The 18475-nt window shown below is 36.3% G+C and overlaps 1 protein-coding gene across 1 annotated transcript in view; it reads left to right on the top strand.

Moving 5' to 3' along the window:
- The window catches only part of clpxb (caseinolytic mitochondrial matrix peptidase chaperone subunit Xb), a 29390-nt gene extending 13409 nt beyond the window's left edge, over positions 1-15981 (top strand). The window contains exons 9-15 of the mRNA XM_073831778.1: positions 2469-2633; positions 2909-2997; positions 6249-6413; positions 6507-6809; positions 7121-7213; positions 10203-10309; positions 14396-15981. Coding sequence (XP_073687879.1) covers positions 2469-2633; positions 2909-2997; positions 6249-6413; positions 6507-6809; positions 7121-7213; positions 10203-10309; positions 14396-14483 — 1010 coding nt within the window. The 3' untranslated portion in view covers positions 14484-15981. The remainder of the gene's footprint in view (positions 1-2468; positions 2634-2908; positions 2998-6248; positions 6414-6506; positions 6810-7120; positions 7214-10202; positions 10310-14395) is intronic.
- The last annotated feature ends 2494 nt before the right edge of the window (positions 15982-18475 follow it).

Raw genomic sequence — 18475 nt, forward strand, 5'->3', positions numbered from 1 at the left:
CGACCAGTCAAAAGATTGTCTCTTCTGCTCACAAATTATTTGATCAACAAAAAACAGTAAAATTTTGAGATATTTTTACTATTTAAAATAACTGTTTTCTATTTGAATATATTTTAAAATGTAATTTATTCCAGTGATTTCGAAGCTGAATTTTTAGCCTCATTACTCCAGTGGCATGATCCTTCAGAAATCATTCTAATATTCTGATTTGCTGCTCAAAAAAAAAACATGTAGTATTATTATTATTATGTTGAAAACACTTGAGTAGAATGTGTTTAGGGTACTTTGATGAATAGAAAATTCAAAAGAACAGCATTAATCTGAAATAGAAATCGTTTGTAACATTATAAATGTCTTCATCACTTTTGATCAATTTAAAGCATCCTTGCTAAATGAAAGTAATAAATTATACTGACTGCAAGCTTTTGAATGGTATAGTGTATAATGTTACTAAAGCTTTTTGTTTCAGATAAATGCTTTGGATCTTTCTATTAATCGAAGAATCTTGAAAAAAATTTACTCAACTGTTTTAAATATTGATAATAATAATAATAATATTGCTGCAAGCAGCAATTACGGGGCCAAGCACAGCGGCAAATAGGGAGCTAAGCATGGCATAGAGCACCATATCAACTGTAACAATGAGTAAAGGAAACCATTTAAGATGATTTTAGTCAAATTGACGGAAAAATAATGCAGAACTCTTAGAAATATGATTTAATGGCTTATCACTTTTGACCAAAAGGTCATCAATGTTGTCGGCATTAACCAAATAACATTTTGAGACCACTGTATAGGCTAATGCAATAAAAAGTTCTTAGCATTTTTGGAAATTTCATACTTGTTGGTTAATGAATGGTTTCGTATATCGACACAAAATCCATAACTTTTTGTCAGCATGGTCTGAAGATAATCCGAGTCAAATTTGCTGAAAATCGGCCAAGGATTCAGAGAAAAAAAAATATCTTAGATCCTGTGCCTTACGGTTCAAAAGTTATTAGCGTAAAGAAAGTGAAACTTTGGACAAGTGGTGGCGCTATAGAGTTTGAGTTAGAGACTCCAAATTGGCTATGGTGACATTTCAGATTGTCCTTTATCAGTGTGCCAAATTATACAACTTTCCCGCAAACGGTTCTATGGGCTGCCATAGACGCAATGGCGGAAGAAGAAGAAGAATAAGAAGAATTCTAACGGATACAATAGGTGCCTACGCACCTTCGGTGCTTGGCCCCTAAATATAGCTGCAAGCAGCAATTACGGGGCCAAGCATTCAAATGGCAAAATGAGGAGCTAATGATGGCAGGAACAGCAAACCAACTGCAACAATAAGTAAAAAGAAGCCATTTTAGGATGACTTTAGTCAAAACGACTACTACTGTAGAACGCCTACTGATATGATTTAATGGCTTATTAGGTTTGACCAACAGGTGGCGCTGTTATCAAATCCATGTGGTGTGTTCAGTGTGAGGTGACAAAGGCACACACAAAGTTTGGTGTCTTTATGTCAAAGCTTTGCAGAGATAAAGCTTCCGAGTCATTTTGGCATTAAGCCTAAAATTTGTAGCGGAGCTGTATGAAAACGGTTTTATCTATCGACACGAAATCCGTAACCTTTTGTCATGCAGTCTAAAGATGATCTGACTCAATTTTGGTAAAAATTGGACGAACGATCTTGGACGAGTTACAAAAAGTAGGTTTTCTATATAAATCAATATGGCGGACAGGAAGTTTAGCCAACTATGGTATAATTGGCATCAATGTTGCCGGCATTAACCAAATAACATTTTGAGACCACTGTATAGGCTAATGCAATAAAAAGTTCCTAGCATTTTTGGAAATTTCATACTTATTGGTTAATGAATGGTTTATCACTAAAGGAAAACCGTTTCGTATATCGACACAAAATCCATAACTTTTTGTCAGCATGGTCTGAAGATAATCCGAGTCAAATTTGCTGAAAATCGGCCAAGGATTCAGAGAAACAAAATATCTTAGATTCTGTGCCTTACGGTTCAAAAGTTATTAGCGTAAAGAAAGTGAAACTTTGGACAAGTGGTGGTGCTAGAGAGTTTGAGTTAGAGACTCCAAACTTGCTGTGGTTAATGTTGAGACTGTCCTCTATCAGTGTGCCAAATTACACAACTCCACAACTCACAGCACCTTTGATGCTTGGCCCCGAAAAATGTTTCTGGAGCAGCAAATCAGCATATTAGAATAATTACTGAAGGATCATGTGACACTGAAGACTGGAGTAATGATGCTGAAAATGGCTTTGATCACAGGAATAAATGATATTTTAAAATATATTCAAATAGAAAGCAGTTATTTTAAATAGTAAAAATATTTCACAATATTACTGCTTTTGCTGTATGTTGGTTCAAATAAATGCAGGCTTAGTGAGCAGAAGAGACTTCTTTAAAATCATTGTATTTTGAAATCTTTTGACATGATTTTGTTGACATTTCTAGGTAAAACTCTGCTGGCCCAGACTCTGGCTAAATGCTTGGATGTGCCCTTCGCCATCTGCGATTGTACCACCCTGACGCAGGCGGGATATGTAGGCGAGGACATTGAATCTGTGATTGCCAAACTTCTGCAGGATGCCAACTATTCAGTTGATAAAGCCCAGCAAGGTCAGTCTCTAAGACTTCACGTCTTCTAACATTTAATCTTTTAAAAAAACAATGCCGCCCCATCTATATGTAACAATTCCATTTAATAAGCAATGTCATAATCTTTCGTTACGAGGAACAGAAGCTGACTGAAATAAAACGCCTCTGTGCTTGACCTTTGAGCATTTCACTGAAACATTTTGATTCCTCTTTCTAAGTGAACTTACTATTTTTTTAAATGAACCTTTCTGTTTGAAAGTCTTGTGATTTGTCATTTATTTGTCATTCTCTTGTAGGCATAGTGTTCCTGGATGAGGTGGATAAGATTGGCAGTGTGCCTGGAATTCATCAGCTGAGAGATGTTGGAGGTGAAGGAGTTCAGCAGGTCTGTGATTATATTTCAGCCACATTCATCTCTCCCAAAGCTCTATGATTCTGTCACTGCCAATACACAGGGTTACTGGCCTACTCAACTACTTCACACTGCTTTAAATCATGCATCAGAGCTACTGGCAAAACGTACCAGAATTATTGAGTAGATATTAACATGCATTTTAGTTATGTGTGACCCTGGGCCACAAAACCAGTCATAAGAGTCAATTAAACAAAAATTCTAAAAAAAAATTCTAAATTTAAGAGAATTGCCTTTAAAGTTGTCCAAATGTAGTTTTTTAGCAATGCATATTACCAATCAAAAATGAAGTTTTGATATATTTACAATTGGAAATTTACTAAATATCTTCATGGAACATGATCTTTACTTAATATCCTAATGATTTTTGGCATAAAAGAAAAATTGATCATTTTGACCCTTACAATGCACTTTTGGCTATTGCTACAAATATACCCATGCTACTTAAGACTGGTTTTGCGGTCCAGGGTCACATATATACAAGTAATGAAATATAAGTAAGGCACAGTGCAATTGTGAAGCTTTTTTTTTTTTCTTCTTCAAATTAGACTTGTCCATGTTAATCTACACTGCAAAAAATGCCTTTCGTTCTCGGATTTTTCGACTTGTTTCCAGCCGAAATATCTAAAAATTCTTAAATCAAGAAGGATTTTCTAGACGAGTAAAAATGAGTCTTGTTTTCAGAAAAAAAACAAGTCAAAATTAGGTGAGAAACTTAGACAGAAAACAAGATTATTTTTCTTACCCCATTGGCAGATTATTTTCTTGTTTCAAGCAAAAACACACTTAATTTTGACTTGTTTTTTTTTTTTGTTTTTTTTGAAAACAAGACACTAATTTTTACTTGTCTAGAAAATCCTTCTTGATTTAAGAATTTTTAGATATTTTGACTGGAAACAAGCCAAAAACCACAGCAAACAACAATAGGACATTTTGTTGGTCAGATGGTCATAATTTCTCTGTGGCCTAAAGGGTTAATCTATCTCAAGTGGCCTAATGGAAGTTGCTTGACTTTGTTTAACTGTAAAATGTGCTTGTGAGATCAGTTTTGTTCCAAAGAACTCCTGAGCTGAGGTTTTTCTGTAAACATGCGTTTAATACATATTTTACAAAGATGGCCACTGTGGTTAAACAAAGTAAAATAAAAACAACAATTGTCCAAAGCCAATACATATAGGTAATAAAAAATGTATTATATATATTAAAATAAATAAATCCAGTCTTCAGTGTCAAACAATCCTTCAAAGATCATTCTAATATGCTGATTGGCTGTTCAAGAAGGATTTTTTTATCAATTTAGTCATTTTTTTTTGATGATTCTTTGATAAATGGAAAGATCCAAGATCCAAGATAATTTATTTTAAACAAAAAACTTTTTTAACATTATACACTATAGTATCGAGGAATTATAGAATTAATGCTTTTATTTAGCCTGGATGCTTTAAATTGATCAAAAAGTTATGATAAAAACATGACAAAATATTTCTGTTTTGGATAAATGCTAAATAAACTTTATATTGACCAAAAAAATTTGAAAAACCCCAGCTGTTTTCAACATAATAATTATAAATGTTTTTTAAACAGTAAATAAGAATACTAGAATGACTGGAGTAATGATGCTGAAAATTCAGCTTTGAAATCACAAGAATAAATTACATTAAAAAAAAGGTAAAATAGAAAACAGTTTTCAAATAGTAATTTTTTTTTTATACTGTTTATTTGCTTTACTTTGGATCAAATAAATGCAGGCTTGGTGAACAGTAGAAAGAAAAACATTAACAGTCTTACTGTTCAGAAACGTTTGACTGGGCTGCTACTATTTTAGGACTGTTTTTGTCTCTGAAAACTTATTAGATTATGCATGGTTAGAAAACACTGTAAATCGCCAATTTTATTATAAAAAATAACAAAACTAAAACGGATCAGTAATAAAGGCTGCTGCACATTTTCCCCAGAATCTAGACCAGATCCAGACAATCTGGGCAACTAATAGCAAACAGTGCGGTGTGACTGAGCAGTGTATGGGTTCATTGAAGACCAGATGTACCGTAGCATTTTGAATCATTTGTTGAAGTTTAATTTCACAAGCCAGATGGCCGACCAACAGAGCATTGCAGAAGTCTGCGTTTGAGATGATAAGAACCTATACAGCAGAAAGGAAGGACAGGAATGATCTGATCTTGATGTTAAGAAGTATTAATCTGCCTCACAGTGTAGTCTGGTAAGCTGGTAATCAAACACTATCCCATGGGTTCATATCTCACATCGCTGCTGTTGTTACTGTCATGACTAGCTAAATAATGTTATAAATGGGTTAACCTTAAAGGAGTAGTTCACTTTCAGAACAAATATTTACAGATAATTTACTCACCCCCGTCATCCAAGATGTTCATGTCTTTCTTTCATCAGTCATGAAGAAATAGTTTAAGGAAAACATTTCAGGATTTCTCTCCACATAGTGGACTTCTATGGTGCCCGAGAGTTTGATCTTCCAAAATGCAGTTTCAAAGGGATCTAAACGATCCCAGCTGAGGAAGAAGGGTCTTTTCTAGTAAAAAGATTGGTTATTTTCTAAGAAAATTGACATTTTATATACTTTTTATCCTCAGATGCTCATCTTGTCTAGCTCTCTGTGAACTTTGTGTATTCCGTTTCAAGACAGTTAGGGTATGTCGAAAAACTGTATATACATATTGAGACTACAAGCTAGCTAAAGCTGCAAACTAAGCACATAAAGTGCAGCTACCCTCTTAACAAAATCCATGTCAGCCAATTCGCAACGAGACTGGAGCCGCCTGGCAAAAGCCCCTCCCATGACACGAATTCGCTTCTGTCGTGAAGTGAATTTCATGCGTGAATAAAGCGAGTAAACTCAAAATGTTTAAGCGTCCAACTATGCACGGATATCGCAATTTATTTGCGCAAGTCGTGTCTGGTGTGAACGCCCCATAAGAGCCCTTTGAAGCTGCATTTAAAATGCATTTTGGAAGTTCAAACTCGGGGGCACCATAGAAGTCCATTATATAGCCCAGAATCGATTCTGAATCGTTGAAGAAAGAATCACGATGCATCGGAGAATCCATTTTTTTTCTCCCACCCCTAATCAACCTGTCAAGCAGAACACAAACCAGCAATGAGTAGTAGGATGAACAGAATAATGTGGTAATTCACTGCAGAGCTGAAAGCTCTTCTTTGAATGTTGATGTTCCTGTGTGTCTGCTTAGGGTTTGCTGAAATTGCTTGAGGGAACAATCGTTAATGTTCCAGAGAAGAACAGCAGGAAGTTGAGAGGAGAAACTGTGCAGGTGGATACAACCAACATTTTGTTTGTGGCATCAGGTGCTTTCAACGGGCTGGACCGAATCATTAGTCGTCGGAAAAATGAAAAGGTTACTTTCCCTCAGTATAATGTAATTATTTACATGTTGTTCAGCATTTATCTGACTATCAGTATGTAATACTTTCTTGATGTTCCTCTACAGTATCTTGGTTTTGGGACACCTTCTAACCTGGGTAAAGGGCGTCGAGCGGCAGCAGCTGCAGATCTGGCCAACACCTCAGGGAATGAAATGGACGCAATTGCTGAGATTGAGGAAAAGGACCGGCTCCTGCGGCACGTTGAAGCACGGGACCTCATCGAGTTCGGCATGATCCCAGAGTTTGTGGGCCGCCTGCCTGTGGTGGTGCCACTGCACAGTCTTGACGAAGAGATGCTGGTGCAGATTCTTACAGAGCCTCGCAATGCAGTGGTCCCTCAATATCAGGCCCTCTTCAGTATGGATAAAGTATGTATAACATGCTGCATGTACAACAAGGGTGTCCAATCCTGCTCTTGGATGGCCAATATCTTGTGATGCCTTGCTCCAAACTGCTTCAACACAATTGCCTGAAAGTTTATAGTTAGTCTCAAGACCTTTTTTTTAGTTCGGATTGGTTTAATTAGGGTTGCGAGACAGTAGCCCTCCAGGTGCAGGATCGAACCCCCCATGCACCAACCAACATTGTGATCACCCATATTTTGTGCTTTTTAGTGTTTGTTCCTTAATCAGTAGTAAGTCTAGTTATTCATCCTTTGGTTTTGTGATTTTTGTTCCAGTGTGAGCTGAATGTAACCCCAGATGCATTAAGGGCAATCGCCCGTTTTGCACTGGAACGGAAGACAGGAGCCAGGGGTCTTCGCTCCATCATGGTAAATGATAGGAATCAAAACCACATTTGAGATCTGCCTGTCTTATGTTCTATGTCCAATTCTGATATGTTGAATATACAGTAGTCAACATTTGAAGTGGATCAAAATCTTTCATCAAAGCTGTCCTAAAACCAAAACAATACCTGTTCTTGTCTTAGAACAACTTTGATGAAGTTTTTTTTGATCCACTTCAAATGTTGACTACTGTATATAAAAAAATCTTGATAATTTACTCACCCCCTTGTCATCCAAGATGTTCATGTCTTACTTTTTTCAGTTGGAAAGAAATTAAGGTTTTCGAGGAAAACATTCCAGGATTTTTCTCCATATAGTGGACTTTGATGGTGGCCAATGAGGTCCAAATTGCAGCTTCAAAGGTCTCTACAAAATCCCAGCTGAGGAATAAGGGTCTTATCTAGCAACAGAATCGCGTCTGACTTCACACATAAAGTAATCACGTTGGAAAAGTCTTGCATGGTTAGTTCTTCATCTGTGGATTCCGTTTTAAAAAAAAGTAGGGTAGGAAACACTTACTCTCATTTTCTCCTGCAACTTTAAAATTATCCGACATCGTTGTTTTACCTTTTTTTGAAAAGGGGGCGTTTGACTTTCTTTGCACGCTTTGTAAACACTACGCATGTTGGTACTTCCTCCTACGTCATGCATGACCTTTTCAACTAGACTACATAATGCATGAGGTCGAGAAAATGTTTAACTAGAGAAGACCCTTGTTCCTCAGCTGGGATTGTGTAGAACCTTTTGAAGCTGCATTGAAACAACGCCTTTTAAATCTAAAATTACGAGTATAAAGTTGAAATGTTTTGAGAATAAAGAGTATAGCCTGCGCATGCAAATGGCCCAAATTGGGAGCACCAGGAGTTGCCAGGTCACCAGAACAGTATGCTTGAAAATAATATTTGACGTCTTTGATTGCATTCATTAGGCCTATTTCTAGTGTGCCAGCCACCCAAAAATAATAAGCTCTGTGCTTTTGGTACTTTTAATATAAAACAAAGTCTCAGCTTCAAGTCAGTTTTAGTGACTTACAAACAGTGTGTCTTACAATAATGTGTTTTTCACGTTCTTTAATGTGGCTGGACAGATCGCTGTATTCATGTGAATCAGTCTCGTTTTAAGTACAATGAGACATTAGTTTCATTAAATTTGCTGTTTTCTTTGTAAAATTTCACCACCTACTCGTCAAAAACGTCTGTAGCGTCCAATTTTTCATTCTTCACATGTATTTAATTAAAAACAGCAATATAACGTTCTGAAGGTTGAAGTGGACTCGATAAAATAAGTTATATTGTTGTCTTTTCTGAGGTATATAAGTGACTATTCACAATTTGTTTTATTCACAGTACAATACAGTAAATGATTGGAAATAATATTTAACATCTTTCATTCATTATTTGTTGAGCGCCAGCCACCCAGAAATCAACACAGCTCATCTTTCAAATTCAAATTCAATGAAATACAAATTATAGATGTCTTTTTCCTCTTTATTTCAAGTTTATAGCACCAAATAAATCTGAAGGAACATCAGAAGGAATGAAAAAAACAATATAGGCTAGTCTAATTTAATAAAACTAATGTCTCGCTGTAATCGGAAAGATGACTGGTTTACATGCCGCTTAAACTGAGGCGAATCAGTCGTCAGCGAATCTGTCACGCCACATTAAAGACAAAGAAAAACACATTATTCTAATAGACATAATGTTTTTATTTTACTGTGAAACTGACCGATTTTGAAAGCTGAGACTTTGTAAGTCTCCCGGTGCTCCTAATATGGGCCATTTGCATGCGCAATAGACTAGAATATACTCTCAAAATATTAATAAAACTTTAATTTCTTAATTGCTATGAATTAATTTTCGTAATTTTGACTTTATTCACACACTTTATTCTCAACACATTTAGACTTTAAATCTAGACAAAAAACAAAAAGGCCAAATGTGCTGCACTGGCCTCTCGGTGTAATCAACGGTGCTCTTTGGATATTTAGAGGTACATATCAAACTAAGAAGATGAAGTACTCCAAGGCACTCGTGAAGTAAAAAGCCTTTAATTCAATGGGCTAAATCTTTTAAAAAGTTAAAAGAGTAGATCTACGTGTTTCGGCTCAGTCAGCCTTCTTCAGGATACACATCAAGTGCCTTGGAGTACTTCATCTTCTTACATTTAGACTTTATTCTCAAAACACTGACTTTATTCTCATAGTTTTGACTTTATTGTCGAAATATTACAACTTTATTCTTAAAATATTTCGACTTTATTCTCGTAAAATTTCAACTTTATTCTTGTAATTTTGACTTTATTCTTGAAAAATTTGAGTTTAAGCTCGTAATCTTTTTTTTACATGGCACTTAAACGTCATCGTATACGGGAATCGCCCTCTATCGAAATAGCGAGGGGGGAAAAATCGCTACAACCTACGGCAACAATTCCTGATTCCACAGAAAAGCTGAATACTTAGCAACACTGCTGATACTGACCTGAAAAGGCATCCACCTGAGTTGACTTTATTCACCACCTTTGCTTTTTTACTGATGTACGGCTCTCATTGACAGGGGAATATCCAGTTTGTCCACTTACATGGCAGATGCAAATTTATATCAGATTTATTTCAACCTACGAATGAGGGCTGAAACTGATCTGAGAATATCAGAATCCATGCCCTTTTTTACTGCTTACATGTTCGTGGGTCATATCTGATCTGTGTCACATAGGAGGACAAAATTGAAATTAAGTTACTTGAACCATGTAAAGTAAATGCGGCCTAAGTCAAGGATGTCTTATCCTGCTTCTTGAGGACAAACCTCCTATGGAGTTTAGCTCCAGCTTACCCCGACACACCTGTCTGGAAGATAAAGTGGGGTTGTAGTAAACAATCGAGGACAGTGTTCCTCCAGGAGCAGGACTAGACACCCCTGCTATAAATCCTGCTAGTCCAGTACATCTCTGATGTGTGTCATCTCTGGTCTTTCAGGAGAAGCTCTTGCTGGAGCCCATGTTTGAGGTGCCTCAGTCTGACATCATTGCTGTGGAACTGTCTAAGGAGGTGGTCCAGGGCAAGTGTGGACCACGCTACATTAGGTATAACCAGGTTTTTGCCGTTTTAAAGCAACAAAATTAAAGGGTTACTTCACCCCAAAATGAACATTTTGTCATTAATCACTTACCCCCATGTCGTTCCAAACCCGTCAAAGCTTTGTTCGTCTTTGGAGCACAATTTAAAGGGGTCATATGATGTTGCTGTAAAGAGCATTATTTTGTGTATTTGGTGTAATGCAATATGTTTGTGGTTTGAGATTCAAAAAACATATTATTTTCCACGTACTGTACATTATTGTTGCTTCTCTCTGCCCTGCCTTTCTAAAAAAACTTCGATTTTTACAAAACTCATCGTTGATGAAAATCGAGGTGTTCTCTGATTGGCCAGCTATCCGGTGCGCTGTGATTGGCCGAATACCTCAAGCGTGTGTAGGAAATGTTACGCCCCTAACCATGTTGTGATGCCGTTTCTCAGCGCGACAAGACAGAAACAATAAAACCCATTATAAACGAGGCATTTGTTGCATCCAGTGGGGACATAACTTCTGTTTATAAAGACTCATACTGTCTTTTTACGCGATTGCGTTGCGTCGCATAAACATAACACCATGTCTGCATTTTCAAATGTAGAATGAGAAACAACAAGCACTACTCTACACTGCTCAAAACTCACGTTTATATAGTCAGTAGCAAATTCTTTAAAAATGAAAACGTACTTACAGGCTGTGAGTCAGAAGCGCAGAGTTTCCTTGCAACATTGGAATTGCCCCACTTTATAGCCTTAACCCTTTGTGTACAGCTGGCATTGTAAGCTGCTCTCCAGGTTCAGGAAACAGTCCTCCGTGAAATGCTCATGACCCACTCGAATATTTGCATTGTACTGTTCCAGAACAGTGTTGTAAATATAACTTCACCACTGATAGTTCTAGTTGTGTCTTCATTTGGAAGGCCAAACAAAGTACTTTCGCTTTCGCAATGAAACCCACTGCATCTCCACAACATGGCGGCTGCAACACTACTACAGCTGGTAAAAGTTACGCCTTCTTTCTTTCCATATACATACGGGTGGTGTTATGCCAATCTACCCACGCTGTGACGTGGACAAGTGAGGACGTGTTTGAACGAGCTGTTACAGGGAGGCGTGGCTGAGTCTTAACTTTTATAATAAATATCTCTTTAGGTTTGAGACTTTCAGCTTTGCAACTTTACAGATCTTATCTATGCACACACAACTTGTAACACTCCAAAGACAAAGGAAAACAAGAAACAACAAGCTTTGTGGCTGTCCCATTGGCTGCCAAGTAAATACCACTGTCTAGGCCCAGAAAAGTATGAAAGACGTCGTCAAAGTAGTCCATCAGTGGTCCAGCCATAATTTTACTAAGCTACGAGAATACTTTTTATACACAAAGAAAACAAAAATAACAACTTTCAGCAATTCTTTTCCAAGAGTTTCCTGTTTGGCGGGTACGACCGCGTTTTAAAGGTGCAGTGTGTAGATTTTTGCGGCATCTAGCGGTGAGATTGTGAATTGCAACCAACGGCTCCCGTCCACCGCTCACCCCTCCCTTCACAGAAGCTACGGTGGCCCACATGGGATTAAGATGTCGTCGTTTTAGACAGCAAAGAGTAATGAGGTTTCTTTTAAAACGTAAATTAAGGAATTATATTTACTTAATAATTAAATAAAACGATGTTATTGTGAATATTACAGTTACTTGTTCATCATTGTGTCAGTGTTTTTCCGCTAGAACAACAGTGATGAAACGCGATCTGTAGAGCAGTTTGTCCGTTTAGGGCTACTGTAGAAACAATACGGCGACTTCCATGTGAGGGGACCCACGGTCTATGTAGATATAAACTGATAATTCTAAGGTAATAAAAACATAATGGTTCATTAAGTAAGGTATTTATACACCCATAAAAACGTAGTTATGTATACTATATTGCATTTCTGTCTAGAGATCCTCTTAAATATTACACATTGCACCTTTAATGCCACATAAAAAAAAAGTAAATTATGAGGATAAAGTCGAACCTCGAAACGCTTTCGAGGATAACGTCGAATTGTTTCGAGAATTAAATCATAGCAAGTAAAATTATAATATTTTGAGAGTATAGCCTGCTCATACAAATGACCCAGATTGGGACCACCGGGAGAAGTTGCCAGGCCACTGGATTGATTTGAATATATGTGGGATTACTAGCAGAAATCATACCATGTGTTATACTCGCAGGGAACTGCTTGGAAATAATATTTCACGTCTTTGATTGCATTTATTTTGATTGATAGGCCTATTTGTAGTGCGCCAGCCACCCAATAATAGCAATTAGCTTTGTGCTTTTGGTACTTTTAAGATTAAAACAAAGTCTCAGCTTTCAAAATCTGTCAGTTTTATAGCGAAATACAAAAAATGTCTTGCAACAATGGGTTTTTCACGCTCTTTAATGTGGCTGGTCAGATCGCTGTATTATCACTGTTATTCTGTCAGTTTTATCACAACAATTCGTCTCCTCCACACCATCGTAGCGCCATTTTGGAGAGTATCCCCTGGACGCAAACAGTGTACACTGTTCTCTGTCAGCTGCATCATGCGGATACACTGTTTTTGTTTAAATCAAAGCGTAAATAAATGTAGAAAATGTATCCATGTGATGCAGCGTTCGCTGTTTGCATCCAGTGGATACTTTCCAAATCCAATAAAGTCATTATTTTTGTTTTCTTTGTGTACAAAAAGTATTATCGTAGCTTCGTAAAATTATGGTTGAACCACTGATGGCAAATGGATTATTTTGAGGACGTCTTTCATACTTTTCTGGGCTTTGACAGTGTTATTTACTTGGCAGTCAATGGGACGGCCACAAACCTCCCTGTTTTAATCCAAAATATTTTAAATTGTGTTTTGAAGACGAACAAAGCTTTTACGGGTTTGGAACGACATGGGGATAAGCGATCAATGACAAAATTTTCATTTTGGGGTGGAGTAACCCTTTAAAGGATTGGTTCACTTTCAGAACAAAAATGTACAGATAATGTATTCACCCCCTTGTCATCCAAGATGTTCATGTCTTTCTTTCTTCAGTCATAAGGAAATAATGTTTTTTGAGAAACATTTTAGGATTTCTCTCCATAGAGTGGACTTCTATGGTGCCCAAGAGTTTGAACTTCCAAAATGCAGTTTAAATGCAGCTTCAAACGGCTCTAAACGATCCCAGTTGAGGAAGAAGAGTCTTATGTAGTAAAATGATATTTTCAAAACAAATTGACTATTTATATACTTTTTAACTTCAAATGCTCGTCTTATCTTGTATCTGTAATGCGCATGCGTAGTCTGTGAGATCCGGGTCAATACAGTTAGGGTATGTTGAAAAACTCCCAACCCCTTTTTCTTCCCCAACTTCAGAATCGTCCTACATCGCTACAGAAGCACCTACCTAGTGTTTACAAAGTGAACATACAAAGATAATCAAACGCCCTTTACAAAAAAAGGTCAAACAGCGATGTACGACTATTTTGAAGTTGAAGACGAAAACGACATGGGAGTTTTTTGACATACCCTAACTGGTTTAAGGTTAAAAAGTATATAAATAAGCGATCGTTTCACTAGATAAGACCCTTCCTCCTCGGCTGTGATCGTTTAGAGCCCTTTGAAGCTGCATTTAAACTGCATTTTGGAAGTTCAAACTTGGGGGCACCATAGAAGTCCACTATATGGAGAGAAATCCTGAAATGTTTTACTCAAAACACATAATTTCTTTACGACTGCAGAAAGAAAGACATGAACATCTTGGATGACAAGGGGGTAAGTACATTATCTGCAAATCTTTGTTCAGGAAGTGAACTAACCCTTTAAGGCTTTGAGCTAATTTATTTGTTTTCTTTTGGTCCTGAATCAGTCCAATCCTTTCAGACCTTCAGATCTTTTTTAACTTCAGTTGATCCACCTGTAATGAGTAGATCCATCTCAACCTGTAATAAGCGATTTTTTGTGATATGGCAACCCAAAAAGTAATTTAACTTTTTGTTTTATTTTAGTGAGTCGGTGGCTTCTTAGTCAGATTTTGAGTCTGGAGCCCCAACTAAGAATATGCAAAATAAACTTTGATTTGTGTGTGTTTGTGATCCAGAGCTCCTCCCAAAGAAACAGAGGAAGAGTTTGACTCTGCCGCTGAGGAAGACAACTGGCCCAGACACGCTGACGCCGCCAACAACTGAACGTGAAGCTGTCGCGTGCACACCACGTCGTTATTGCTTAAAGGAGTAGTTCACTTTCAGAACAAACATTTACAGATAATTTACTCACCCCCTTGTCATCCAAGATGTTCATGTCTTTCTTTCTTCAGTTGATAAGAAATTGTTTGTTGAGGAAAACATTTCAGGATTTCTCTCCATATAATGTACTTCAGTGGTGCCCCGTGTTTGAACTTCCAAAACGCAGTTTAAATGCAGCTTTAAAGGGCTCTAAATGATCCCAGCCGAGGAAGAAGGGTCTTATCTAGCAAAACAATTGGTTATTTGAAATAAACTCACTGTTTATGTACTTTCTAACCCCAAATGCTTATCTGGTCTATGTCTATGTGAACTCTTTTTTTGGGTCAAGACAGTTAGAGTATGTCGAAAAACTCCCATCTTGTTTTCTTCCCCAACTTCAAAATCGCCCCACATCGCTGCAGAAGTACCGACCCAGTGTTTACAAAGTGAACATGCAGAGAAGATCAAACGTCCTCCAAAAAAGAAAGGTAAAACAGTGATGAAGGACAATCTTGAGGTTAAAGCAGAAAACAAGATGGGAGATGGGATCACATAGAGTACGCATGCGCATCGCAGAGCAAGACGATGAGCATTTGAGGTTGAAAAGTATATAAATGATCAATTTGTTTAGAAAAAGATCGTTTTATTAGATAAGACCCTTCTTCCTTGGCTGGGATCGTTTAGAGCCCTTTAAAGCTGCGTTTAAACTGCATTTTGGAAGTTCAAACTCGGGGGCACCATAGAAGTCCATTATATGGAGGTAATTTCTGAAATGTTTTCCTCAAGAAACATAATGTCTTTACAACTGAAGAAAAAAAGACATGAACATCTTGGATGGCAAAGTGGTGAGTAAATTATCTGTACATTTTTGTTTTCTGGAAGTGAACCAATCCTTTAAATATCACTGTGGTGGAGTCCTTCCAGCCGGACCTGAACAGAAAGCAGTGTTTGTAGATTTTTAAATGACAGCACAATGAACAACAGTCGCAATATGTATTACATTAAATATGGTGCAGTTAATAACCTAAAGCAGAGCTATGAAACATGTTATTTAAAAAACATATACACTAACATAGTGGAGGTCTGTCTTATTTTCTGGTGATTGATAATGTTTCTATCCGTCTAAAGATAATTGTTCTGTACTCATAAAGATGTTAGAGGGTGATTTGTTGTCGGTGTGTGAGCTTTATAAGGGAAGATGGATGATGTGAAATTGCAAAATGTTACATTTTAGTATTTCTGGTGCATAATACACCTATGACATACAGTACGTCCTGTTTCAGCGGGACACTGATATTGCACACGTGTGATATTTTCTTATGCCTCTGTTTTAACCAAGACGTTCAATTCTACAGCACAAGCATATGTTACATATCTAGTTTTAAGGTTTTACTGTTTTGAGACTGTTAAGAACTGAACAAAAACAATGTGACAGTAATAAATTTGACAAAAGTTGCACACATTTTCTACGCTTTAGTTTCTGTTGCTTTATTAGCTTTGTCTTGTATGTTGTGTACTCAAATCCTATTTCGGTTTCTGTTTAACTCTACACACAAATCAAGACAACACTATCATTTATAGTTTACTCTGGTTTCTCTTTTGATCTCTTAGTTTTTTTTCTGCCCATCATTTAATTCCCCATTACAGGCAGAAACCAAATCCTTTGAGATAAAAATTGAAACATTTTTTTGGAAAAGCCCTAAAGAGCAATGAAATCCAGTTCTGTGAATCATTCATTGTTTTTGTAAGTGGAGCATGTTGTTCATGGTCCCCTGGGTGGCAGCATAGAGCAACATTATACCAGACATTAACTTTCGTAATTACTAGAAAAAATTTAACTTTTTGGTTGTCAATTCATATCATGGTCTGCTATTATAAAGCAATTTAATGCATAATTCATAGTGGAAAATGTATTAGTATCATCATTAACTTTATAGACCTAACAAAATGCCATATTGCCATGGCACAGGCTGAATAGGAAAACTAACAAGTTGCACTTGCATAAACGAAAACAGAAATGTGATTTACCAGAGTTGCAGTAAAACTGCACCTGTATTTTTAGTAGTTATTAACCAGTTTGCATTCTTGTCCCATGCTGTACTTGTCTAATTAATCATTTTAAGTATGTAATTATAATGAAATAGACAAATAATGCTACCAGAATTGTTGTAGGCACCTGAAAAAAATATAGAATAGTAATAATAATTTCTACTCGTATATAACTTTGGCTGTTATTAGACTACCGCTCAAGCGTTTGGAGTCAGTGAGATTTTTTTATTTAATTGTATTTGTTTGTGTTGTGTCTCTAATGCCAAGGCGACTTGTGTTTAATCGAAAATACAGTAAGACAGTAATGTCAAATATTTTGACAACTAAAAGTAACTCTTCTTTACTGTCACTATTGACCAATTTCATGCATCGTTGCTGAATGAAAAAGTTGATGAGGGATCTATTTAAATGCCTGTTTATATCACAAACTGTGAAATCAGAAACTTGTGTAAACGAACAGAGTAGATAGAAATGCTATTTAAATGTTGTCAAAAATGCTCCTCAACAATATATTTTTGTGACTCACAAAATACATTTGAACAGTTTTGAATCTCTTTAGGATCTTTGTTGCTTATTAGGAACCCAACAGGAAGTAAACAAGCTATTTGCAAAGAGGACTTCTAGTTTCATTTATTCAGCGGGGGGACAACTCTCTATAATATAAAGACAGAATACTTAGCATTAATAAGCACAAAATAAGTTAAAGTTTTACTTATTTGAGTGGATGAAGAATGTGGAAGTCTAAATGTGTCAAAAACGTTCTTTAGCTTTTGGCTGTTTATATGAAAAACTGTGAAATCCAGAAACTTGTGTAAACGAACAGAGTAGATAGAAATGCTATTTAAATATGTTTTCAAAAAAGCTTCTCAAATGTTTTTATTTTTATGACTCACAAAATCCATATAACAGGAAGTAAATAAACTTATTTGAGTGGATGAAGCATATGGAAGTCTGAATAAATTGACGTCCGTTAGTTTTTGGATGTTTTTGGATCACAAACTGTGAAATCCAGAAACTTGTTTAAACTAACAGAGTAGAAATGCTATTTAAATATTTTGTTCAAAAATGCTCCTCATATTTTTGTGAATCCATTTTAACAGTTTTGAATCTCTTTAGGATCTTTGTTGTTTATTAGGAACCCAACAGGAAGTAAATAAGCTATACTTTACTTATTTGAGTGGATGAAGAATATGGAAGTCTAAATGTGTCAAAAAGGCTGAATAAATTGACGTCCTTTAGTTTTTGCCTGTTTATATCACAAACTGAAATCCAGAAGCTTGTGTAAATGAGTAGATAGAAATGCTTTTTAAATATGTTTTCAAAAATGCTCCTCAATAATATATTTTTGTGACTCACAAAATACATTTGAACAGTTTTGAATCTCTTTAGGATCTTTGTTGCTTATTAGGAACCCAACAGGAAGTAAACAAGCTATTTGCAAAGAGGACTTCTAGTTTCATTTATTCAGCGGTGGGACAATTTTGTATAATATAAAGACATAATACTTAGAATTAATAAGCGTAAAATAAGTTAAAGCTTTTCTTATTTGAGTGGATGAAGAATATGGAAGTCTAAATGTGTCAAAAAGACTGAATAAATTGACGTTCTTTAGCTTTTGGCTGTTTATATCACAAACTGTGAAATCCAGAAACTTGTGTAAATGAGTAGATAGAAATGCTTTTTAAATATGTTTTCAAAAATGCTCCTCAATAATATATTTTTGTGACTCACAAAATACATTTGAACAGTTTTGAATCTCTTTAGGATCTTTGTTGCTTATTAGGAACCCAACAGGAAGTAAATAAGCTATACTTTACTTATTTGAGTGGATGAAGAATATGGAAGTCTAAATGTGTCAAAAAGTCTGAATAAATTGACATCCTTTAGTTTTTGCCTGTTTATATCAC

The sequence above is a fragment of the Garra rufa genome, chromosome 25 (assembly GCF_049309525.1).
Source record: "Garra rufa chromosome 25, GarRuf1.0, whole genome shotgun sequence".
Classification (NCBI taxonomy): domain Eukaryota; kingdom Metazoa; phylum Chordata; class Actinopteri; order Cypriniformes; family Cyprinidae; genus Garra; species Garra rufa.